This window comes from Pan troglodytes, chromosome X (genome assembly GCF_028858775.2).
Source record: "Pan troglodytes isolate AG18354 chromosome X, NHGRI_mPanTro3-v2.0_pri, whole genome shotgun sequence".
NCBI lineage: Eukaryota > Metazoa > Chordata > Mammalia > Primates > Hominidae > Pan > Pan troglodytes.
In genome coordinates this window covers 120,688,292-120,714,446 of record NC_072421.2, presented here as the reverse complement: position 1 = coordinate 120,714,446, position 26,155 = coordinate 120,688,292, and the positions used below count along the sequence as shown (strand labels likewise).

Genomic DNA, 26,155 nt, shown 5'->3' with positions numbered 1-26,155 from the left:
TCAACTGGGAGAGATCAGGCCAAAAAGAAATCTACTTTCTGACTTCAATGGTTTGAGTTGCCTCCTTGGAAACACCCCAAAATAGCTCAAATTTTTGCTTCATTTGGTCAAATTATCCTCTGAGTTTCCTTGTTTCTGTAGGGAGAATCATCTTTCATTAAAAACTGGTGGTTGGGGGAGGTGGCTAAAATCAGAAATTATTTAATGTTAGAAAGGCCCTCACAGGATCTTTTCATTTTACAAAAGATCTAACTGAAACCCAGAGAAGGCATGGTTTGTTAGAAACAGAGTTGGGGCTGGAACCCAGGACAACTGGCTCCCAGCCCAGGGTTCTGTGTAACCTATCCTGCTTTCTGGTAATATTCTTTTCAAAACTCATATTTTCATTTAGTCCCTGGTAAGGCCAGAAAAATGCAACCACCAAAATGAGGTTTAGCAAGGGAAATGACTGCCTCTCTACTTAGCCCCTTCCTACTAGAGGCTTTTTCTTTTGAATAACTTGATACCCCAGTAAATGTATCCTGGGATGCATATATTTAATTAGAGATAACCATCTTCTATTGTTTGTTTTTCCAGTTGAGCTGGCTTCTGAGCAGCAGGAGGAAGGCTGATCTTCAATAGTGTTTGGTTTGTGTGTTGGCCCTGCCTGTAGGTAAGAATAAGTACTGAGTTTGAAGCCAGGTGACCTGACCTGTTGTGTTCCAGGAGGGAGTCCCTACATACTTGGCTGGTTCAAATGTGGGCTTTGTAGGCCTTACCTCTTTTGGCCTTCTCTTGTCAGAACTGTGAGGTGGCCCTGAGATGACTGACCTAATGACTAGCACCCCAGTTCCCACCTGAAAACCCAGGCTTTTCTCCTGCTTGCCTGCCTGCTGCTTCAGCTTAATTTACCTGGCTCACCTTAATCTTAATGGTGGTGACACATGCAAATAGTACATGCATTTAACAAGGAGCAAGCCCCACTGAAGTAGAAACCTGATTTTTACACAGCAGTTTCAGCAAAGAGAATATCCTTTGCCGAATCTGAAAGGAAACAGTAGCTTACTTTCAAGTAGGCTGGATTTCGTGGCCCTTTCAGCACATTATAGAATGGTATAGTGGTTAAAAGAGAAGGCTCTGGGGCCAGGCTGTGTTCTTCTCTGGCTCTGTCACTTACCAGTTATGTGACTGGGCAAGTGACTTAACTTCTTTGTGCCCCAGAATCCTTATCTGTGAAATAGACCTAAGTCACAGAATTTTGATGACTGGAACAATAAATAAATGTAAATCACTTAGAAGGATGCCTGGTATGTAAGAAGCACTATGTTAACTCATTATTCTCAATACTATTCCTAGCAGTATCTACAAAGGAGTCATAGGAAGAACAAATGAAAGGTGTGGTCTTCTGCAATCAGTTGAAACTGCCATTCTTTTGGTCCATAGATTTTTTTTTTTTTTGCAAATTATAATACTGAGGTGATTTTCCTCCACCATGTCTGTTAACATCACCGTGGTCCCTTCGTCTCTAAATTGAAGTTAAAATTTTGTCTTGCATAGTCAATCTTGCAGACACATACATTTTCCCCAAAGAGGGGAGCAGTCCTGTTGCTGCAACAGAAATGAATACTGTGCTGAGTACATAGAAAGTGAAGGGCCCTTGTAAATAAAGTAGCAAATTAGCAGTGATTTTGCCAGCAGTTTTAAAACAAATGGATTGAAAGAGATTTCAATAACTACATGCCTAACTTAGAGCTGCACTTGAAGCATTTAGTAAATGTGTCATTTCAGTATTGAGAACAGAATCCAATCAAAGTATGTTTATAATTAGACATCACATATAATATCTCTCAAAATTATGTTCCACCAGGTGAGATGCCATTCCCTGGAACACTAAAATCCACTGTTTGTTAGGTCTTTGTTATTATTAAAAAGAACAGGTTGGGGGTACCAAGAGAGACTCAGATAAATGAAAGTGCTTAATTTTAATTAGAGAGGAAAAAAAAGCCACACACAATATGGGTAGCCTGTATGGAGAACCTCGTGCCAGTAAAACCTGCCTCCAAAGGTATGACTCTGTATTAATTTAAATCAGACAGACATTGGCACTGCGTTCTTTTATTTTTCATTAACATTTTGATTTAGAACAGCAGATTGCTGCAGTGAGGGGACAAGAACGGCAGCCAGTGAGCCATCTGCCGAGCATCTCGCTGACGACTCTACTAGCGAAAGAAGCCGGTGACTATGGAATATATGCAAGAGGGACACACACCATTAGCTAAGTGACAGGATAAAAGATGGGAAACTTTGCCGGGTCAGAGGAGACAGAGATGGAGAAGGCAAAGCACGGCCCATTCTGATTGGAATTTGAAAAGATCCAAGTACTTGCAGCAGGCCAATAGGATGGCATTCTATGGAGGATTTGCTTGTAGTGTTATTTTTTTTCCTTTGAAATTACAGGTGGAACAAGGAAAGAGAAGTGACAGGCTAAACACACAATAATTTGCCATGCTTCTTACATGAGTTATGTTTTCCAGATCAGTAAACATTTACCCCTTTAGACATACCAAATCTTGAGCCATTTGAGATAGTGGATATCTTTCTAAAGTGGAAACCCTCCCCCACGACCATCCTTTTAAACACAGTAAAGCACTGGCATACCAACGCAGGAGCAGTAGGAGTGGTCTGTCTGGGGTGCAAACAATAAGAGGGTAGTGTGTAGAGAATTTAAAGACAGTAATAAACTGTCTACTTGCTTTTTTATTATCATATGCACAGGCATTTCTAAATATCAGTGAAAAAATACTCCTCCCAGCTGGGATGGACCTTATATATCACCCCTTCCCCACAGTATACCAGTGCAGAAGAATGAACAGAATTCAATTTTCTATGGATGATTCAGGGTCTTTACTGGCAACTCCAGCTCTGGTACTGAGTTCGTTGTCCATGCGGTTACTTGGCCTCTTAGGTCTATTTGCCCCTACCTGAATTAATCCCAGACTGTTGTGCTTTTGTAGTTGGTGATTCTGCATGGTGTTCACTTATTGTCAGCTGTCACATTTTAGTATATCTACTTTTAGGAGTGCCTCATTTCTAATATGCTGTCTATCTTCAGTAGCCTAGGAAGTACTGAACATTGTCAGCTACAGTGGGAAAAGAGATAGAAGGCTATGGAAATAGACAGAAAATTAAAAGCACAGTAATCTGTATCTTCTGCATAATAAGGTGTGGAGGTGTTTGATGCATTGTAGAAAGTTTTTTCTTCAAAAATGATTAAAATAAAAATAGCACTTGCACTGCTGAAAGACATGTGCTTCAAATATCTGGAAAATTAGCTTAGAACCACTCATTCCCTTATAATGCTAGTTGAATGGAGACGGCATGTTGCATGGAAGGAGCATAAGATTAGACTAAGGTTTGAGTCTCACCCCAGCCACTTACTGGGAAAAACACTTTAACTCCTTTGAGCCTGTTTCTTTAAACTGTAAAGTGGATATAGTAATACTATCAGCCTGACCTACCTTATTATGTATTAGATTTTCTACCCGATGCTCCCAGTAAAGTGCCGCCAACCACTGCAAGTCACCATCTCTCTCACCCTCCCTTACACTGGACCTGGTACACACCTTTAGGGATCATCTCCATCTCTTGACTTCCTTACCTGATCCACTAAACTCTTAAGCCATTTTATGTTCATGCATGTTTCCAATTAATTACTGAGGTTTTTCCACCAAAGACTGAGGGCTTCTTACTCAGAAAAGCCTAAGAAGAGAAATTATCTTTAGGCAACCTGTGTAAGATGAGCTATGGGATTTCTAGGTCAAAGCTGACATTCATAATAATAATCAACTGGAAGTGCATTAAGAAAAGTTAATTCTTTATCATATCTATTTCCATTTTCCCCTCAACTCCCAAAAATACACCCACACAACTGAACACAGGATTTGAGGAATAAATTAATGTTCCTTTATTAACCTCTCTTGATATTTCATCAACTTTGATCCTGTCCCATCTCAGCTTCATCTTTTTATTTTATCTCCAGAGGGTAGTTTCTTCTGTCTCTAAAATGGGTTTGGGTTCAACCTGCAACTTTACAGCTTCACACACCCAGGCTGAACTTCTTTCTTTGTTCTCCCTCCATGATGCTCACTCAGTTGAGAACTCAAGAAGGGAGGAGGTAGTGCTGACTTGTGATCTTGTTCTCATCTTACAGTTCACCTGTAACACCTTGAACAGGAAAGGTAAAATATTGTTCAGCACTATGAATGGATGAGCCACATCATGGGGTCACCTTTTGGAACTTCCCTTTCTGTCAGCCTCCCTGCAGGATCCCCACAGGCTGCACTGGTTCCATGAGGTGGTCAAAGTAGCACTCATCTAAGTAGTGTGATTTGCGGGGTTACTGCAAAATTAAATGCCACCCACCAGAATTAGTTCTCTCATTGGCTTGTGCAGTTTCCAGAATGCCCCTGATAAATTGCAAATATGCCATTATAGTTATCAAAACATGGGGGCCCTGAGACTCCAAATAATTTGCCACAACTTAAAAGTTGAGCCTTGATTATTAGCTCAATATTTATTGATTTATTGGTTTTAATTTTTAACTCAACATCTATTTAGTGGAGAACAGAAAAAGACGCCCACTAGTGGCAGCATTTACTTTATGGCAGGCATTATGCTAAGGATTTGATATGAATTCTGTCATTTAATCCTGACAATCACCCTAGAGGGATGACAGTATTATCACTGTAATTCTATAGATGAGATAAGTTCTATAGATGAGCACAGAAATGGCAGAACCAGAATTCTAACCCGGGCTAGCTCTAGCTTTAAAGCCCATACAATGCTGTCTCTAATATTGGAGCCCAAACTTTCTCCAACCTTGCTATCGCACTGAACAAAACAAACCCCTGTATCTAACCAGTTCTACCTCTTTACCAGGCAATTGGGAGCTTGATGAGTGGGGGAATAGGCCATGAGATATAAATTTCAGAGCATGGACGTCTGCTGTGGAGGCCAGACTTGAAGGAGTCAAGTCTTGGTAGAATCAGGGGCATCTTTCAAACATCTTGAAGACTCTGAGCTCCTGAGCAAGGGAGGGCAAGGAAAGATGCAGGATCTCCCCCGCTCCAAACCCTTCAAGGGAACCTCGTGATATCATTTGAATTAAACCTAGTTGAAGCTAGAAAGGACCTTGGAAATCACCTACTCTAATTTCCTTATTTTACAAATGGGAAAAGGTGAGGCCTAAAGAGGGGGCAGTCTCATAGCTAGTTAGTAGCAGCAGTGCAAAGGGAGGATACTAGGGTTTTTTTCTTCCATAACGCATTGCTTCCCTTACATGTATTGAAGAATTTAACTCTGAGCAAACCAGAGATTTTAGCATCTCAGTTTGAGCCAAGCAGCCCTAAATACCACATCTTTATTTTTTCCTAGCTTAATTGGAGAACACAATCACAGTTCTGCGACCATGTATATCTTCAGGACTCATTCACTGAGGCTGTCAGAGGATCCGCTTGTCCTCACTAATTTTGAGCTCAGAGATTTAACATGTCCCCAAACAGCCTCGTTTCCTTTAATAACCTATCATTGCCTTAACAGTCATAAATGTATTGAACCTTATCTGACAGTATTTATATTTTCAGCTGGCACCAACTCTGGGCTAAGGGGTTCCATATGTTTACTTCCCACTGTGTAAAGTAGGCTTGACTTTGACTTGCCTGGAATTTGTTCCTTTCAAGCTTCCAGAGTGGGGAGATCTTCTTTGCGGCATAACAGGAATTGGTGAACAAGATTCTTTCCCCTTTCCTTCCACCTTGCTGATTTCAAACTATGGGCACTTACCCCAGATACAAGAGGCCCAGTTTTGGCGGGCCCCACCTGGTGAACATTTTAGGTGCAGCAGCCCATGATCTTTGCAGCACAGCAGAGCTGTCCAATTGTTTTCCCTGATGCTTCCTGGCCAAGGCAGGTAGTCCCTTTCAGCAGGACCTGTGGGGGTGACAAGGTGAGGGGAAGCTGCTTCTGGCCATAGGTCTCCTTCAGCGGAAGGGCGGAAAGGGGGCACTTCAAGATTGAGGAAAGAGGGTGAACCTTGATGTACACTGTCCAGGCCACAGTGGCAGCTGGGGAAGGCAGCCAACATTCTGAGGAGCTAAGACTAGTGAGACCACATTTGAGTTTATTGTATTAACACACTTCACACTACATTTCTTAATGGTCTGCCTTGTTGGAAGGCATTTTTAGTCACCTTTGGAGCTCGCTATTGAAAAACTCCTTTCTTGTTTCTTTTGAAAATAACCTTCTGTGCTGTTGAAGTTGAAAAGGTTGTCAGATGGAAATGTTTATGTGCTCTCATCTCAGCTAAAAAAATGTAAAGATGAAAGTATCCAACACATATATTTACTGAGTACCTGACGGGATATAATTCAGGAAATGCGACGATATCTGAGCTGCCATCAGTGATGCAGCCCTTGCCTGACGTGGGCTGTATGCATGCCAGCATAAAATGAATAGTCCTCTGACTGTAATCAATTTACTTGAATCAAACAATTGGCAATTGTATTTTTAAGCAACTGATAATTTCATCTACTATACCAAGTTTTCCAAAAACACATAACTGAGGACTGACTGCAAAGGTAAATATTAACAATCAAAGAAAGACCATGTGCTACAGTGGTCATTGCCGGGGATGACAGCAATCCCTTGGGAATCTGGCCAAGTCTGAGGTCATTTGCCCTGACTGAATCCTCCCCCGACCCATCACTTTCCTGCACCTTTACTTTTCTCACCTGGAATGAAGTTGGTAAAAATACAATAAAGCTATGTTTTATGTGGCTTATCCTTGTGATAAAACCCCAAATAATCAGTTACTACCAACATGGATGCCACAAATAACTGTATTTTTTTCTTTACTACTTTTTTTTTTTTGATGAAGGTCAACAAACAAGGATCTGCAGTGATTGCTTTAGGAATGTGTTTGGGAAATCAAGAGACATGAATTCTAGTTTCATTTCTGTGACTGGCTTTGTGACTTTGAGCTCTCTCCTCTTTGAATCTTTTTTCTTAAATATAACATTAAGATGACGGACTAGATGATCTCTAAGGTCCCTTCTGTCTATAACAGTCTATATTTCCAATACAAGGAATTTTATTTTAAAAATATCTTCCCAGGCTCACTGTATTCAGCCTAGTCTCCTGCACCCTCTGCATCTTCAGTCCTACCATACGACAATCATGTTACATCTACCTTTATATACTTAGCAATTATACTTAACTTCATAGTTTTCAAAGGACTTTCACATTTATTCTCTCATTTAATCTTCATAACATCCCTATAAGCTATACAGCTCAAGTATTGCTATCTCCATTTTGTAGATGAAGAAACTGAGACATGGACTACTAAAATTACTCATGCAAGGACATAGGGCTAGATAATAGCAGAGATGGAACAAGAACTCAAGTTTTTTGACTCCAAATCTGTACTCTATTTCCCTTTGGCAAATGTAATAATAATGGCAACTAATCTTTGTTGAGTATTCACTTTCCACATATTTTATCTTTCAATTTTTACCACAGTGGATACTAATATTTCCCCCATTTGTCAGAAAGAAAAACTGAGATTTAGAGGGGTTAAGCTCCTCACCCAAGGCTATACAACAAGAAAGAGATAGATCCAGGATTTGAACTCAGAGAGTCTGGCTTCTGATCATAACCACCATTGCTATACTGCCTGTTGAGTTATATAACATGTGCTTTAAAGAGGATGGAAAGTCATGTTCTCAATTTGGTTGCCCTACCCGGTGGAGGAATAATGATCATCCCAAAAAAGACCAGAAAAACTAAAAGTCAGCAAGTATTTATTACATATTTACTGTGTGTTCAGATCTGTGATAGAATGTAGGTATTAGAGGAAGTTGAGGTATAATTGTAAGCCTTAGTGAATTGGGAATCCACCTCAATGCATAAAGTTGTATAATGGTTGCGTTTGTGTGTGTGTGTATGTATGTGTGTGTGTGTATATGTATATATATGGGCTCATATATATAATATGACATATGTATATATAAAATATATAAATATATATACATAAGGTAATGGTTTTATATGTACATATGTGTCATAAAATAACTGTGATACAGTAACACAAATATTAAAAATCAAAATTTTAAAGAACATTTAAAGAGTCTGGACAAATGCTTCCAATATAATATAAAGTAAAAAGGCAGGATACAAATCTGAACACATGTTAAAACTTAATTTTGGGTGATTTTTAATTTACCTGGGTAATTTTTCTTCTCTATATTTTTGAAGTTTTTTGTTTGTTGACAATGAGCAGAAATTAATTTTACATTTTAAATTCTATAATAATACAAGTGTTTTCCACATTAAAAAAATCAGGTAGGGGTAATATGACTTACTAGAGAATAAGAGAATTAGACAATTCTCTTATTAGACAATTAGAGAAAAAGAGATAACAGAAGGTAGTAAAGTAATAAATCTGTGGTGTTACTTTAGTACAGTTTTCTGCTGATAAGGCTGCAAAACATGGTGGAAAAGACCCCACTCTGATAATCTGTTAGTCTAGATGCTCAACTTACTTCTGCTACTAGGGAGCTGCATCACCTTTGGCAAATCTCTTTTCCTTTCTTGTTCTTATTTTCCTCATCCACAAAATGAGGTAATTAGATTAAAACTACTTGATCCAGCTCCAACGGTCTATGATCTGTAATAGGACTTCAAGACTTTGTTTTGCTCATTTTTGACTATAGATCAGAGGGTGGTAAACTATGACAGGTTAACATTGGAGGCACTAAATGGTAGATACGATTAATTGTGGCGCCTGAAACTCATGTTTTACTGTATTTCTAATTAACTTGCTGTGGATTTATTCTTCCTCTCTGCCACCTACTTAAAACTGACAGTGTTGTCATTTTTATATATGTCATTGTGCAGCAGTGACAGCCAAGAGAATAAGGATTATGTTGGGAAGACATCTTAGAGAAGTGCCAAAAGTTGGAAAACCTGCATTACAACCTCAGCTCAGTTATCAATTAGCTGTGTGACCTTGGGCTAGTCACTGAGCATCTCTGTTCCTCCTCTTCAGTTTCTTCATCTGAAAAAAAGATCAGTGATTCCACATGAAAATATAGGAATAGGCTTGAATAGGAAATGAGAAGAGGAGATGATACTCATGGATTATGGGTACACTGGGATAGGAAGTGGCTAAAAATTGCCTTTGGTCATAACCCAGCTTTTGGCCTGCTGGATACACCATGCTGTTAGATACAGAATACAGAAGAAGAGAGGGGAGCAAAAAAAAAAAAAATTTAAAAGACTAAAAAGTCTGGTGGTCCTTAGCAGGATCCTTTCTCATGAATCTATGCTTATGGAATCAGCTAGTTAACCTTTGCTCTGGAGAGAATAGAGAGAGACTAAAATGCTGGAAAATCACATTAGCAAAATTTCTCTTTTAATCTTTTCCATATCTCCTTCCTTTGCTATTTTCAATCTGACTTAGGCAAGCAACATCAAAAGAAAAAAATCCATCCACTCAAACGAATACATTCTTAACTTCCACTCACACATCAGCCTTAATTAAAAAACTCAGAAAACTCATGGCTGGGAGAGCCCAGTTGGAACTACATTTTTCCTAGTCTGAGTGCAGGATCAGGATCCAGGATCTGGGATCCACTCTTCCACTCTCCCACTTTAAACACATTAAAATAGAGGTCACATTTGAAGAAAGATTATTCTTTCCTTTGAGCCAGCAAGTGCTAAGGTTATCATATTACTATCCATGCTGCTTTACCCAAATCATATCCAGTTTAGAGAAAAAAAAATCAGAAGGGATCATGTCCTTCTGGACAATTCCACTTAATGGTGGCATGATTAGGCTTAGTGGTATGTGTGCCCTGGCTTTTTTGAGGTATCAAGCAAATTCTTTCTTTCTCCACTTTTTTTTTTTGTCCCCAAGCAAACCTCTTATGCCCAAGGCAGCATTGTGGGTATTCAAAGGTGATCTCATCCAGCTTCTTTTCAGCTACAAATTCACAGGGCATACAGGTTAATTTGAAGGGCTTTGGGGATAGTTAAGAATATCTTCCACAGTTTGGTTCTGACTAATTCTATTCCTTACCAACCACTTCGCTACTCTGTGTTAATATATTGAACACATATGTTAGACATTATGGTCAATATTTTACGTGGATGATCCCAATCTTCACAACAACTTTATAAGATAGTTACTATTATATTTATTCTCATTGAACAGATGATGGAACTGAGGCTTACAGAGGTTCTGTAATTTGCTCACGGTCATATGGCTAGTAAGAGAGCCAAGATTATAATGCATTTAGTAGCTCTTGCACAAAGTATACTGAATGCTTGTAAGAGACTGTAATATATTAGTGGAAGAATTGCCTAGACTCACAGATGTTCCAGAAGTGCATCTCTGTTGAGCTTTCATCATATGAATGGCAAGTGACTAAAAGGATTATCAACTGCTAAGTGGTCACTAGGAAGTAGAAAAGAACAAAGAAATAGGTATGGGCCATTTGTGTGCCAGGGCAGTGCCTGCTCCAGAGGAGAATGAACAGTATGGAGGGCCTCTCTCGGGCTCTTGACTCCAGGGCCCACGAAGAAAGCTCACTGATGGCCCTGGCACTGCTCTAAGTGTTTACATGCATTTGTGAATTATTTTATTTAAAACTCTCAACAATCCTATGAGGTAAGAACTATTACTATCACCACTTTATAACTGGGGAATCTGCGGCACAATGAAGTTAAGTAACTTGCCCAGGGTCTCACAGCTAGTAAGTGGAAGAGTTGGGATGTGCAAGGATAAGCCACAACTGGCTGAAACACTAACCATTGATTTCAAGGATTCAATATTTTTATCACAGGCTCTCATAAAGGCAGAGAGTAGATGAATATGAAGAGGAATTTCTAGATATAGAATTTGAGGAGCTTCATTTTGGATGGCCTTTTCTCAGTAAGAAATGAAATGAGATGGTAAGAATTGGACAAGAGTTAATGACAGAATGTCTTTGTTGTTGTTGCTGTTTTTGTTTGTTTGTGTTTTTTTGAGATGGAGTCTCACTCTGTCCCAGTCTGGAGTGCAGTGACACGATCTCAGCTCACTGCAACCTCCGTCTCCTGGGTTCAAGCGATTCTCCTGCCTCAGACTCCTGAGTAGCTGGGACTACAGGCACACACCACCACACCTGGCTAATTTTTGTATTTTTAGTAGACACGGGGTTTCACCATGTTGGCCAGGCTGATCTCGAACTCCTGACCTCAGGTGATCTCCGGCCTTGGTCTCCCAAAGTGCTGGGATTACAGGCCTGAGCTGCCATGCCCAGTGGATAGAATGTCAAAGATAGAAGTCACGAACATCATCCAGAAGAACCTCCCTAGTTTACAAATGATAAAAACTAGAGCCAGAGATAGGTGTGATTTATCCAAGGTCATCCAGGCAGTGGATATCAGAGGTGAGACTGGAACCCAGATCTCCTAATTTCTGTCCCATTGTTCATTCCACCACCCTCCTATTGCTCTTACAACTTTTACTCTTTTCCAAGGCCATAAGAAACATGATATCTCAAATGTTCTGTTACTTATAGTTTATTTCATAAGACTTCAACATAAATTGTGTGGTGTATATATGGGTCAGTTAGTCTTAATCTATACTGTAGAGGTGGTCAGTTACCCTCATTTGGAAATACATAGACCAGGAATAGTAATTTAGCATTTAAAGAATTCTAATCAAGAAGTGATTGTAACAATCACCTCAGGAGTTTATCTCCAATGAGCACCAGAGGCTTTGTTAATTAACATTAAACTTCTCATTGGTGAAATTAATAGTGTACAACATATGTGGATTGGCTAGAAATATGGTAGAGGAGTTCCCAAATTAGCATAAAGAAAACATAAGCATCTAGTAAGCTCTATAATATTATCCCTTAGAAAAAATGGTACTGTAGGTTCAATTTGTAAATTGTCCTGTGGACAGCCACTGATGGGGATTTTTGGTTAGCTGAATCCTGCTACTAGAATGTTGTCTTGTGTGCCTCAAGTAAACCTTCATGCAAGGTGTTGTTGTAGCACCTAGAAGCAAAGGGAGCTGAATTTGTCTGGGTCTACAGAACTGGATATCAAATTATTTTATGTCTATTTGCTATTATTTTAATGGGAAGTAGAATATTGTCTGAGTCTTGCTGTTATAGCTGGTAGTGATGTTAATGGGGAGAAGATCTATAGCCTCACTTTAACTATGGCAGGCTATTAATATCCAACAAAAAGTATGTAATGATTGTCAATGACCAGATTGGGTTAGGTTAGTTTACAACTCCAGACAACTATTACATCTCTATTTTAGACCCTGGTCTAAAGTTGGTGAGCCTCTTTCTCAGAGTATATGGGAAGTTCCTACCTTGGGTGGCTGTTGACATAGCCTTACTTGACCCAGTGGCCTCCCAGTTGTGGGCCTGGGGTTTGCATGTTCTAGAACCTAAGAAGTTGTCCCAGAGCACAGCCTCCCCCCACCAATGGTGATGTACCTCTTCTGATCTGGGCGCTTATTAATGACCTTGTGCCAGCATTCTGACCTTGCTGAGGGCCTCCGCATTGCCTGGGGGAAGGTTAGTTAGAGTCAAGCTGGCACTCAGTCATGAAAAGCTACTAGATATAGAGTGTATGTACATGGGACCACAAGTATTTCCACAAAGGAGAAAAAATTCTACCATATTGAGATACTTTGATGGCACACTATAAGAAGAAAGTAAAAATAGAGTTTTTACTGAGAAGAGCTTTTCTCTCTGCTGTTCTCAGTAGTTATAACTACCAGTTAATAGAGCTTCCCTCAACCAGTAACCTAGCTGCTAAAAGGAGGTGTATAGTATAGTGCAGAAGTCAGAAATGTGTACTTTCCACTCCCAGTCCCTCTAGGTCCTGTTGCAGGCATTTTGTTTGTCCCATAGTGGTTTAAGAAAATTGAATTTGAATGTCTTCAGGCAGAAGCATGGACTCTCTGGATTGCCATAGGCCCCACCACTCCCTATTATAACACACCTGGTCCAATTACCTACCACTTTTATGTGGTCTGCATAGCCCCTATATGCATTTGAAATTTCAACCCAAGTTGAAATTGATTCAGCCTCTAGAGACAGGAAGATCTCAGGTCGAATCCTGGCTCCACTACTTAGCTAGTTGTGTGACCTTGAGCTAGTTGCTTATACACTTTGAACCACCTATCATTCCTCTTTTAGAAAATGGGGATGAGAGTTCCTCGCTTGTGGCAATATTGTGATGATTCCATGAGATAAGGCATGTAAAATGCTTAGCACAGTGCCTTCCATGTGGTACGGCTTTAATAAATGGTAGCTGTTATTATTTTAGCTCTGGTTTTAAATTTGTTGATAGCAAGGATGGGGAGGAAGGCACAGTGATTGCTATATGAACTGATTGCAATACATTTATTTTTAATAAGTGAGTTGGCATTTGCCATGACGTCTAGTTCAGAGCATGTCTGAGGACGAATCATTAGCTAATAAGCAAAGAAAGGAAGAAGCATTGTCAAAATGAAAATAATTCCTTTGTCTCTACTTACCATCTCAAAGAGCATTCTGTTTTATTTCCCTCAGAGACTGACTTGAGGCTAGTCTCTTAGTTCTTCCAAGTCTTAGATTTCCAGCCTGAAAGCCAAACTCTCTAATGCTTGCATAGGCCAATAGCACCTCAGTTACATAGAGAAGTAACATATGTGAAAGTGCCTGGCATAATACCTGGTGCTCAGTGGGTATTCAATAAATATTCAATCTGAATCTGTATATCTCTGTAGTACTGGGGCTTTTTAAACCTGTGATTCCTAAACTGAGTATGCATTAGTATCGCCCATAGACCTTGGTAAAATGCTTATCTTGATAGTTTCTGATTCAATACATCTAGGGTATGACCCAGGAATTAATATTTAACAAGCATCTCTGGTGATTCTAAAGCAAGTGGCCCAATTTCAAGAAACACTGTTTAATGAACAAGGAGCTTTGGAAACTGCAGTGAGGTACTAGGATGTTTGAGAATGTTTAACAGGTTCTGACTGACTTTGGACATTAATGGCTTTACTAATCTTAATTGTGCAAAGGTGTTCACCTACACAAAGACCTGTACCCACACCCATACACTTACCCCTCTGTGAGCTGCATCCTGATCCCTTCCCATCTCATTTATCGCCTGTGGCTTGACCCCTTTCTGGGGAGCTACAAAGATGAAGGCCCTGGTTGCAATAAGTAATTGGCAAGGTAGATTAGCCAATCATGGATAATTGAGAGGGAATTATTTTTGATCACAACAATTTTTAAAAGCTTAAATTCTCACCATACCTCATCACAAACTGATTTTACCTCTGAAAATTTTCCACAGTAACTGTGGAAAATCCTGAAGCTGAAATCACCTATTGCAGCAAACACCACACACAGAACAGGCAGCAGGCCCACTACCATCAGAAAGGGTATGACTTCGGTCAAAGGCAGCTAAAATAGTTAAAGATAACTAAAATCTTAGTGAATAAAGTACCAGAATTTATCCATGGAGAAGGTCAAATGTTGAAAAATAGGTGAAGTGTATTTGAGGGAATCTTCCTTATCCTCAAGAGTCTACCAGCGCCCCTCTGAATGCCCACAATCCATTTGGTGCCTCACTTCCTTGGGCAGGTATCTTGTTCTGGGTCATTTACCTGTCTTGGAAAGCCCCCTCTGAGGATCCTGCAAGGTAACAGGTGGTAATCTGAACAGAGAATTCTGGTTGAAATATTAATGACTGATAAGGATTTAATTTATTCCCTTCCAGATAGCACGCTTGCATTTTGGCACAGGTTTTCAGTGCAGTAATACAAATAAACAAATTTGTGGAATTTCAGACTAATGGCACACTGTTGGGGGGCAATTTTTCCGGGGAATTTTGCTATTTTGCGGTCCTCAAATGACACTGGGTAAGCTTTTAATGGCTTCCCTGGAGCAGTTCTCGGCTCAGGTCTGCTAGAAAGTGACATTACTTCCCTTCCCTCCCATCAGTGAGTGCCTGGCACAGGCCTTGAAAATGGAGTCAATTTTTCAGTCTCTTAGGGAACCAGATAGAATTCAGGTTGTGTTGTACTTCTTGTTTCTAACCCTGTTTAAGGGAAGTCAGACAGCTGAGGAGCAGATGTTACATGCCTCCTTCTGGCATGCCTTGACCCAGAGAAGCAAAGTGGAAAGGCAGTTGGAACTGCATGCCAACCTTCGCTCTCTTGGGCAGGTTGTTTCTAAAAGGGGCACTTTGGGGTATGGCAAGAAGCCAAGACAGTGTCATCCGGGCTCATGAGCTACTTCCTCGCTGAACCTGCCTTTCAGTCCCCACTCCACATCCCTACAATAAAACAACTCTAAATGCTATCATCAGATATCTAGTAATGCCACCTACAGACCTGGCTGAAATGGACACGGGCTTGTTGGGAATGTGACAGATACATACTTGAGTAAGAACGAGCCAAATGTGTCTCTTACAGAACCTTCTTTGGAGGGCAAGAAGATACAAAGATGGATAAGAGCTGGTCTGCGAGAGCCTTTTCCTTTAATGATCACAGTCTCCTTGCTCTGGGCTCTTCTTACTCAAAGTGTGGTTCCAGGACAAGAAGCATTGGCATCACCTGGCAGCTTGCTAAAAATGCAAATTCTTGGGCACCATCACAGACCTAGTGAATCAGAATCTTTGTTTTAACAAGATTCCTAGGTGATTGGTGTGCACATGAAAAATTAACAAGTGCTGTTCTACCCTGAATTGCACCTCATAGGGTTGAGGGATCATTATCAGCTGTGTTTCCTCTCCTTATTCTTATCCTTGCTCCCCTGCACCCTCCAAATAAGGACAAATGATGGTTGTGTTGAGGATAATTGCTTAAGAAGCCAGTGACGGTTGGGAATTGAGGAACAGGGAGGTCCAGATAGAGCATGGGATGTAAACACTTCTGTGACCAATGAGCAATTGGAAATCCAGAAGAGAATATGCTGGTTATTTCCACTGGGAGGGAGGCCAGAGTGTATGTTTGAGACAAGGTAAGGGAAGGATGGAGGGAGGAGGAGATACTGCTTAACTACGCTTCCAAATACCTCCAGAGATACTATTTAGTGACGGTGAGAGGGATGTTACCTCTTAAACGTGGCATTCCACATACCATCCCAGGGAAAGGAAACTTACAGCTGGAGAGATAGCTTCTCTCCCACCCTTATCCTCTCCTATAACCTTCCTTTTGTGCCAGTACATCTCCTGACAGTGCCCACATAGGCAGGTTCAGTCTCCACACCAGCCTCTTTAATAAAATAAATACCTATGAACTTTAGCAGCTTCCCAAATCACCCCCAAAGGCATTTAGATTCAATATGAAGAAGTTGAACCTGCAGCTTCCCAAATTACCCGCAAAGGCTTTTAGATTCAACATGAAGTTGAACCTGCCTATGCCTCGGGTGTACTTACACCCAATCTACTATGGGCAGTTAGACTTGTACTTTGGCCTGTAAAAGTCTTCTATGACCAAAGCCAGCTGACCTTTAGTTTGGGTAGAGTGAACAGCCACTCTGAGAGTAATATCCAGAAACACTCCTATTTAAGTATCTTTCCTTGAAATTGAGGCAGTATGTTTCCCATAGTCCCTAGTTTTGAAGCAGATACTCCCCATTACATATATTAACCCTTTACCATTTATCTGACATTTTCATATATATGAAATATATACCTATATTAGATATAAAGCTGTCACCCCCAAAGTAGAGTGCAGGCCGTACTGCACTCTACATCCTTGGAGCGTGGACCAAGAGTAAAGATATTCTGGTGGAGAAGGAGAAGTTCTGGGAATTAGGTCTGGAAAAGTCCGGGGTAGAAAGTAGTCCCTAGGTAAGTTTAGTGTGGATGGGATGCCAGAATCAGGGGCTGGTCAGTGAGTAGGCAGAGACCAGCAAAAGGGAGTTAGACGAGCTGGACGGATAGAGCAAGAGAAGAAAATAATGGCAATAGAAGAGGTAGAAATATGAGGAAGACAATTTCTGTCCGTGTTAACCTTTGTCAAGGACTGACCCTTTTTGGGGGCTGCTGCCTTAGCTCAAGGCTCATCCCACACACGGGCTGAGGCTATCTATAGCTCTGTATCTGGAGCCCAGACAGTTTCTGAGCAGCTCCCAAGATGGAGGGAATTCCTTTTGTGTCTGCACAACTCCCACAGTGCTGCTGAAGAATACCTATCACCCCCACCTGGGGTTTTAATTGCACCCTCCTGTGGATATTTTATCTAATAAGACCCAAAGTAACAAAGCCAAAGGAATAAAGTCAAAACTTGATTTTTTAATGGAGCAGGTAAAGTATACAGATTATTTGCTTGACCTTCATTGAAGATAGATGGTTTTATGAAAGGTCCTTCAAATTTATTTTGCAGTCTCAATCTAAGAAGTTGACAGGGAAATCATCTGGATAAGCATGTTTATTAGTCTCCCCCAAAGTTATGGAATTCTATCTTCTAAAATTCTGGCCCTCTCTTAAAATCTATGCCATCATTTAATCCTTAAACCAACTGTATAAAAATGACAAATCTCTTATCCACAAAGGAAGACAAATAACGATGCCTCAGGAGCTTCATTTATTTTTCAATCTGTTAAAATGAAACCAGCCAATCACCTCTGACTACCCATAACAATGAAATTTAAAAATACATCAGGAGCCAAAAACATAACAAAAAGCTCATCGATCCTCCACTATTATCACTCAGTCTTAGGGACTAGGGAGGGAAATGCAGAATTAAGGAAATTACCTCTGTAGGGGCAGAAGTAGGAAAATGTGGAAAACTAGTTTCATTTTAGGGAAAAAAAGTTAAAATTGCAGAGAGGGAGAAAAACCATGGCCCATTTTGCAGTAAATGTAGATGGAGAACAAAATAATTCCCTTTATTCCTTTCCTTCAAACCCTTCTTGCTGCTCTCCCCCCCTGATTTAGTAGATCAATAGGAAGCTGCCTTCTAGGGGAGGTAATACACTTTGCAGGAAGCTCACCTTTACAGCCTGCTGATTGCCATCTATTTTTATGGCCCAAATGAACAGCATCAGCTTCTTCCCTCCCCCGCCCTATGAAAAATAAATTTTAAAAACCGTAATAAACCTTGTGAAAACGTGACTTAATTTTTTGACTGGCACCACTAAGGCAACCTCTTCATGCTTCAGGGGACTAAGCCAGAGGGGCCGAGAAGTGAGCTAAGCCAGCGAGCTTACTGAAGGCTGGCCAGCAGACAGAGGAGAGAGGGAGAGCAGCAAAGGCACAAAGGCAGGGAAGACGGGGAGGGAGGGAGGGAGTGGAACCAGAGCAGTCAATGTTGGGTAGTATGGCAAAATCTGTTAAGGGAAGGAGGCTTGATCTTGATCCCAGGAGTCTTCACCTGGTTTCCAAATCTTACATGGAAAGGACAGACACCAAAGCCAAACCAACACAAAACAAAACCCACCAAATTGCAAAGAATGGGATCAAAGGAGACATTTCCTTCCCAAATGGACATAAATAGTTAAATTGATTTTGGCAATTATAATAATTAGATAATTAGATTGTGACTCTGTAGGCAAGAGACAGAAACCTGTCTCAGCTAAGTATATTTGGTAGTGAAATGCGCTTAGTTGTAAAGGGAGTGTGTTCTCAGCAGGTATATTTCAAATGGCTTGAAAAAAATTAATGGAATAAAATTTTGCATCTGATGGGTTACGTTTAGCCAGCAAAAGGGATTTTACCTGGGGCTCCATTAAAGCCTGCACTCCTAAGTCCTATTCTCAATCCCACCATTACCATTGTGCCTCCATCAACAGATTTTTATTTAAGCCAATGCGTTTAGAGTACAATTCCGTGGTGAATAACCTTTAAGGTTACATTTGCCTTTTCCCTGCTTCTTGCAAACAGTGCGTAATCCGCAAGCACATTTGTTGGCTGTAAAGGTGTACAACAGCAATTTTTGCAATGACAGTGCGGAGAGGGAATATGAGATCTGTGTGCTAATGAGCTGACACTGCAGAGGCTGGGGCGGTGTAGTGTGGAGTGCACTACAAGTGCACAGCAGAAAGACACAGGAGGGGACTTCAAGGGAATCGGCGATGTTTCCTGAGGAACCAGGACAGCAAAGCCACACAATGGGACACATCAGTCCCTTGGTGTTTCCATACCCCTGCCCTGAAAGCCTTAGGACTATTGAATCTGTTTTTTAAAAAACAAACATGTAACTTACATGTGTATACATCTCTCTTCATATATATTGATTGTGTGTCTATGAATGTATATATCCTGAAGCCAAAGAATTCACACCACTCTTGGTTCTGGGGTTATCTAGCTAAGTTGAAAAGTAAGGCAGCAAACTCTATTAATCCTCATGAAATGGGAACATGTGCTTCAAATCAGGTAAGTCTCTTAGATAAACTTCAATCCATCTCTGAGTTGAGATCCCAAATTAACCACCTTTCAAAGCCAGTGTGGCTCTTATTGGCCTCGTAAGACATGGAATAAAGTTGGAGTCTGTCTTAAGCAAACCTCTTGGGGGTTGTGCAAAAAAATTGGTTTCTGATGAAGAAGAGTCTTTAAATAACTGATGCCTGGGATTCATCGCAAGGAAACCTTTCAAACACATTGTCAGAGGTTGTAGGGGTGGGTGATGTGGAGGGAGAACAGAGAACAGGGACACATATATGAAAGAATTACCCTTTGTTTATTCTTTGTGTATTCGTTTACCTGCACACCTACACCCTAGAAAGTGTGTGCCTGCCTCAGGATTGAGGGTGCAGGAAAGATCATGAGAAGAGATCAATTCTAGTGCTAAGGGAAGTTGAAACTAGGAATTTTGCATAGGAATAAGGGAAAGTTTCTTTAATTTTTGCCAGCCCATTCCATATTGAACCAGATAGGAGAGGTGGTTGGCCAGATTGAGACTCATCTGTTGTTTTCTGGAATTCTCCCTAGGTCTCCAGAGAAGGACAGGCCGGAGGATACAGAGGTTTCTCTTTGCACAATCAGGGCAATCATTTGGAGGAGTGGAACCTGGGGGTCACCTGTCAGGCTCCAGCACTGAACTAGAATTTCAACCCAGTTGGAAATATTTGATCTCCGCTTCCACAAGAAAAAGAACAATTAAAGCCAGGGGTAGAAATGAGAAACATCTCCAGGGCTTCTTTGGTCCCTTGAAATACTTGGTTTCTGCATTCCAAGACTATGGTTAGACGAGTCATCTTTCTCATACTAAGCTACCAAGCAGCAGCTGCCTAGAGACAGCTTTGAGATCTGGCCCCCATTCAATGATTGTGACATTCAGAGATGACTGTTTCAGGGACCAGAGAAGATGACAGCTTTCCTCCTCTGTCTTCAGAGAAAGCAACAGGCAGCTGGATACACAACACTGGTTTCTAGCTATTTTTCCTGCGTATGTCTGTGCATGCATACATGTGTATTTGACATAACTAAGGGCAAGGTCACGTTTTCATTTTCTTTTTCTTGTTGCCCAGTGAGCCACACTCCTTCTCCCGAACTCTCAAGCCCCTAGCCACAACCCAGCCTTGTAAGTGGAAATGCTATGAATTTACGGTGAGGGATTTTGATCAATTTCTTTTCCTTTCCCCTGGTTGTTTTCTTATTGCCCTGAGAGGTAAGGCAATAAGGCAACTCAATACCAATATGGATGACTTATTGCCTTTTCCTAAACCTGAGATTTTCACATGGCAAGAATCATTTCTGATTGCTTCTTGAGTGGGGTTCTGACAGTCCAGGGCTGGTGGGTGTCAATCTGGTTTGACCATAAGAACAGGACCCAAAACCTTGGAAATCAATCATTTCTGAGAAACCAAATGGTTCTCTTATCCCAGTTCTCATCAGTGAAAAGACACTGAAGGGAGTTGAAATAAATATTATTTGTTACTAATGATAATAAACCCTGGTAGTTTAATGTATTTAGTTTTAAATCTGTTCTAATTGATATTTAGGAAGCTGCATTTGAGATTCAGCCTCTTGACAAGATCACAGTGCTGCAGGATTAAGAGTCAGATGTGTGTTGTAAATGCTGTGGAGACAGGCTGGGATTACCAAAATAAGATGCAAAGTATAGACAGACATTTCGTAACTTTCACACTAGCTGGAATTAATAAATTCCTATTTTTGTCAATGTCAGAAAGCCAAAGAAAGTCAAATATGGAGTATCTCAGAACATGTTCATATAAGGATCTGTATCTTCAGCTAAAATTTTCTTAAAGCTGACAACTGTCATATTTCTTGCAGAGTATGTTACCCCCATCCCCTTGGCCCAAGTCTTCAAAGCCAAGAAACCTGTGCCCTTGGAGAGACCCTTTCAGTGGTTTCTGGAAACCATGCATCCTTTGAGGCAGAAGGATTTAAAGAAAGTCATATACAAAGTTTCACCCATCCAAACATAAATATCATTTCTCCCTTGGAAGAGAAAGGAAAAAAAAAACCCAAATTCCAAACTACATCAGCCATAAAAGCAAAGCATATTTTATACCATATTCAGCCTCATTGTTGTGAAAACTTTTAGTGAAATAAGCTTACATGAAGTATTCTCAGTCTTTCTCACGAAACATTCCATTCAAGTAAAACCATATGTCCAACAGGCTATTAGCCATTTAGGTTCCTTTGGTTGTATTTTACAAAATGTCCCCTTTTCAGAGGAATAATCACCCGGTACAACTAAGGATTTCAGAACCGGCTTTGGGCCTGATGAATTTCTTCTCTTTCCATATTCAGTTTTCCTGCTCCAAGCCTCCTCTCCTCCTGCCCCCTCTTTGCTCTAAATTAAGAACTGTGTTGTCTTTAACGATCATGGGGGTGAACAACACTAGGGGAGGCAGAACTAGCTTTCTAAATCATCACCTGATCACCATTTTCTCCCCTCCCCTCAGTTTGCTAGGCATTCATCACTTGCAATCAGTTTGTAGTCTTATGAGTTCCTATCAGAGCTCTCTCAGTAAGTAAGGTAATATTTGAGGACAGAAAGAGGCCGGGGAACCCAGCCTGTTCTGCCCCTCAAGGTCACTTGTTTGTAGAATTTCTCATATTTGCTTCCTACACATTAGGCAATTGTCAAATTCAGCTCGTTCCTAGAGCCAGGCACTAGCTTTAACAGTCAAGTGATGTACATCCTGAATTGACTCAATCAAGAAGCTGCTGCTGCTTTTTTTAATCTCATCTGAAGAAATTTCTCCGAACAACCATGCTATTTTTTTCTTTCTTTCTTTTTTTTCCCCAGTTAAAAAAAAAAAAGAGAGAGAGTGTTGGAGAAGGAACACACTAGGTTAGCATGGAGGAAAATGAAACTTTTGCATCAAACACTATTTGGAGCAGACTTTTGCCCACTGTCTTGAGTTTTTCCCACTGTCTTAAGCCCCTCAGCAGTATCATTTGGAGTTGATTTATGCAGCATGAAACCGGGTGGATTAGAGCCCCTAAAATATCTACTGAAGCAATCATCTCCCAGCACATACACAGACCCTAAGTGCCACAAGAAAGATGCAAATGAGGTCCCCAACGTCCCAAAGGGAGGAAAAGCAGATCTACTTACAAGCATTTGTCACGGAAAAACTATTGGAGGAATCCAAGTGATCTACGTGGTAATTCAAATGGAAGGGCTTCTCGGTGGTGTTCTGGTTGGTGTTGTATAACTGCACGGCAAAGCGGAAAGCGCTGTGCTCCTGCACTGTGTTTCTCATGAAAAGTCCACCTATAAGCAAAGGGAACGGAGATTTGGCTTGTGTTCCCCCACACTAGGGCCAGTTAGGAATTGGGGAACAATATAGATACCGGATACCTCTCAATGATACTGGGGTGTGGGATTGAGGATTGATATTCAACCTGTGTGTCTTTCAAGACTTGTGAACTCAGATTTTGGCCAAGAGAAACCTGGCTTTTCTAGACTGAAAAGAAGAGGCTAGAGAGAAGGGAGAAGAGAAGAGGGAGCCGTTTTGGGTTAGGACGATGGAACCAAGAGTGAGACTTGGTTCTTTCTTAGTCGGCAGCCTTCTTTTTTTTTTAGTCGCCCCCCCCTCCGCCCCCCGCCCATCCGCACAGCTGGTCATCTTTTCATTGTGTGAAGGGAAAGGTTGGGAAGAAAAACAATATTGTTCCCCCTGCTACCCCAACCCGTTCCCCATAGCCACCCTCCCCCGTGACAATACAGGGGGTTGGTTCAGTAATGGCAAAAATTCTAACTTCTAGACTTGTAAATACGACAGAAGCCAAGATAACTCCCTCCAGGCGCCCAGGAGCCGGGCTCCTGACAGACACAGCGGCAATTCATGAATTCGTGGTCTGCGTGACTTCGCCGCTTGCCCGCTCAGCTCCTAGTCTCACCCCCGCCTCCTACCCCATCCACCACCAACGCCTGCTGCTGCCCGGGTCTGGGAGATCCAAAGTGGGCTCCACCTCCCCCAGCACCAGCCTGTCTCCCGACAGCCGGAGACGACGGACTGAGCACCCCGGGCCCGGGTTATGCGCCCTGGCGCGGCCAGACAGTCGGCATCACCCTGGGACAACTTCCAGGAGCTGCACGCACGCCATGGCAAAGTCCAGAGCAGCGAGCCGAAAAGCCTCGACTCTTCACCCCCTTGCAGCATCCCAGCCTCCTGCTCGCCTCCGGTGCTCCTCTCGGCTCGGAAAACCTAGCAGTTCACCCCCACTAGCCCCAGGAGACCCTTCTCTTGTCCCAGAGGCTCTTCAGACCAGCCACCTCGTTGAGGCTCAGATTCCCCCCGCCCCGCCCCCCGCCCCGCACCATCTCTGTCCGGTCCCGGCCCCAGTCCCAGTTCCCAGGCCACGCAGGACAGGGACCCACCGCAGGGAAAGCCATGCCGGGGCAGTGGTCTCGGGTGAGGGAGAGCCTGGACCGACGGCTGGCTCGCTTGCGCTTACCTATGCTGATGGTGTTGGGGAATCCTCCGTGAGAATGACCCAAAAGCCCCAGGACTAAAAAGAAGACCGCCCGGAGCACGCTTTGCCCCATTTTCTTCTGCCTGGCCATGCTACGCCTAAAACGAAGCTGACAAGAGCATGGGCGCAACTCAGGAGTCGTCAAAATAATAATAGAAAAAGAAAAAGAATTCGCTGGCTCTTACACCCCCTCCCCTTAACTTGCTCTCGCTCACTCTTCCTTTCCACCCCACACTAGTCCTCCTCCTCCTCCGCTGCCGCCGCCTCCTCTTCTTCCTCTTCTTCTCTCTCTCTCTTACTCTCTCTCTTATTCGCTCGCTCTCTCTCGCTCGCTCTCTCTTCCTTTCTTGCTCCCTCTCTCTCCCTCTCGCTCCCAGGATCTCTCACACCCCCTCCCTTCCCCCCACCTTACTTCTGTCTTCACACCAATCTGGAAGGCGGGTTCATTGGCTGCAAGCTGGGTTTGCCAAAGCGATTTCTCTCCCTGTGATAGAGAGAGAGAGAGGGAGAGAGAGAGAGAGAGAGAGAGAGAATAAAATCCTAAAACAGAACAAAACAAGCAAAACACTGAAAAACAAAAATAGAGAAGCAAAAGAAAGAGAACGAAAGAATAAATTATCAAGACAATCTGAGACTCTCTCCGCGCCCCCCCCCCCCCCCCCGCAAAAGATGGTAGGTCTAAAGAGGGGGGAAAAAAGGAAAGAGCGAAAAGGCTCAGTGCCGGTGAATTGGGCTCTTCCAATTGGGCCGGTAGGGGGATATTGATCAAAGTTGATCTGACGTGGAATTAAAGCCGCACACCGCTTAGCTCTACTGCAAACTGCAGCCCCGGACTGCAAAGCCTAGGCGCTGGCGTTTGTCAACACCGGAGATGGGATCAATAGAAATACACCACTCCTAACGTGGATCAACCTTTCAAGCTGCAACGTCCTCCCACCCTTTAAAAAAAAATAGCTGCATTGCCTCTGTGTTTGTGTGTCTGTCTTAAAGAAGGGGGGCCTTAGGAGGGCCATTAGTGGTTACTCCGGAGTCTTTGTAGAGACTCAGAGAAGCAGTTCCCATCACAATGCGCCCGAAGATGCTGCGCATGCCCGGTCTCTGCCGCTCCGCTTTTACAGCAGAGATCCGAGGGCGAGTGAGCAACCCCCACCCCCATCCCCGCAGCTTTGGGAGGCGTGTCCCTCCCCTTAAACTAGTGCTGAGGCCGGCTTGCGGGGGCATGGGGTGGGCGGTGCTGGGCAGTGATGGGCAGTATGGGGCTGACTTCTTTGGAGGGCATAGGAAAAAGTATGTGCGTAGAGGTAGTAACTAAAAGGTTAATGAAAAGGACGCTCAGGCTCACTGACCAAGGAGGAGGGAGGTGTGGGAATGAGCTGGTCTGGGGGTGGGGATTGAAAGTTGAGGCTGGAGAAAACTGTACCTAGCTGCATTGATCCCTTGGTGTTGCCTCCGGACTTAGCAGCCTAGGCCCCTGACTGATGACCTCAGAGGTTATCAATTCTTTCTGACTCTTCTTCCCCTCTGCTCTAAGGCGAGCAAAGAACCTATGAAGTCCTACAGTACAGACCGGATTTCAGTGACGGTGGCCTTCTCCATAGCATGCTGCGGATGAACCTCCTGGGCTATAGACTCCTCTCCCTAGCCCCTTTCTCCCGCAATGAGGAAAAAGAATCCTCTTTATCTCTCACGTTTTTCACTTTTACTTCACAGTTACTGTAGAAGGCATGGGTTTTATCCTCCCCACACCTGCTATTTTCCTTTTCATATCCTCTCCTCCTGGTCTAAGTGGAACATGAACTCTCCTGCCAGTGTAAAGCGAACTGATATACATCGGGGATAAAATTGGGAATATACAGGGGATAGAAGGACCCTGGAGCCCAGCTAGAATATCAGTTGCTACAGAACTTTGGATTTGGCGAGACGTAGTCTGGAGCCTGGAACAATGGAACAAAATGGCTTCAAACCAGAAAAATTGTCTTAGGCTCTTCCCAAATTTCTATTCATTCTGATAATGCATAATTTCCTCCCACCCACCACTCATAGAAATCTTTTGTCTCCATTTTGATATTTCATGGACAGGAGTGAAGGAGAAACATGAGAGTCTGGGGAGACTCATCTTTTCAGTGGAAGAAGCATTAGGGCAAAGCGGGTAGCAGAGGTAAGGTTGGTCATCCTCTGCCAAATGTAGACAGGGACATAGCATTATTCG

At 42.3% G+C, this 26,155-nt stretch overlaps 1 protein-coding gene across 10 annotated transcripts in view; it reads right to left on the bottom strand.

The window, feature by feature from the left end:
• GRIA3 (glutamate ionotropic receptor AMPA type subunit 3) overlaps positions 1–25,065 on the bottom strand; it is a 307,537-nt gene extending 282,472 nt beyond the window's left edge. For 3 of the 10 annotated variants that reach the window (XR_010154884.1, XM_003317663.3, XM_016943287.3), the window contains exons 1-2: positions 23,929–24,351; positions 22,583–22,741 (exon numbers count right to left, since the gene is read on the bottom strand). Coding sequence is in view for 9 of the 10 variants with exons in the window: in XM_003317663.3 (XP_003317711.1) it covers positions 22,583–22,741; positions 23,929–24,037 (268 nt within the window). In the remaining variant the exon portion in view is untranslated. The other 7 variants (XM_016943289.4, XM_063804855.1, XM_063804854.1 and 4 more) reach the window with 7 other exon arrangements.
• Between the last annotated feature and the right edge of the window lie 1,090 nt (positions 25,066–26,155).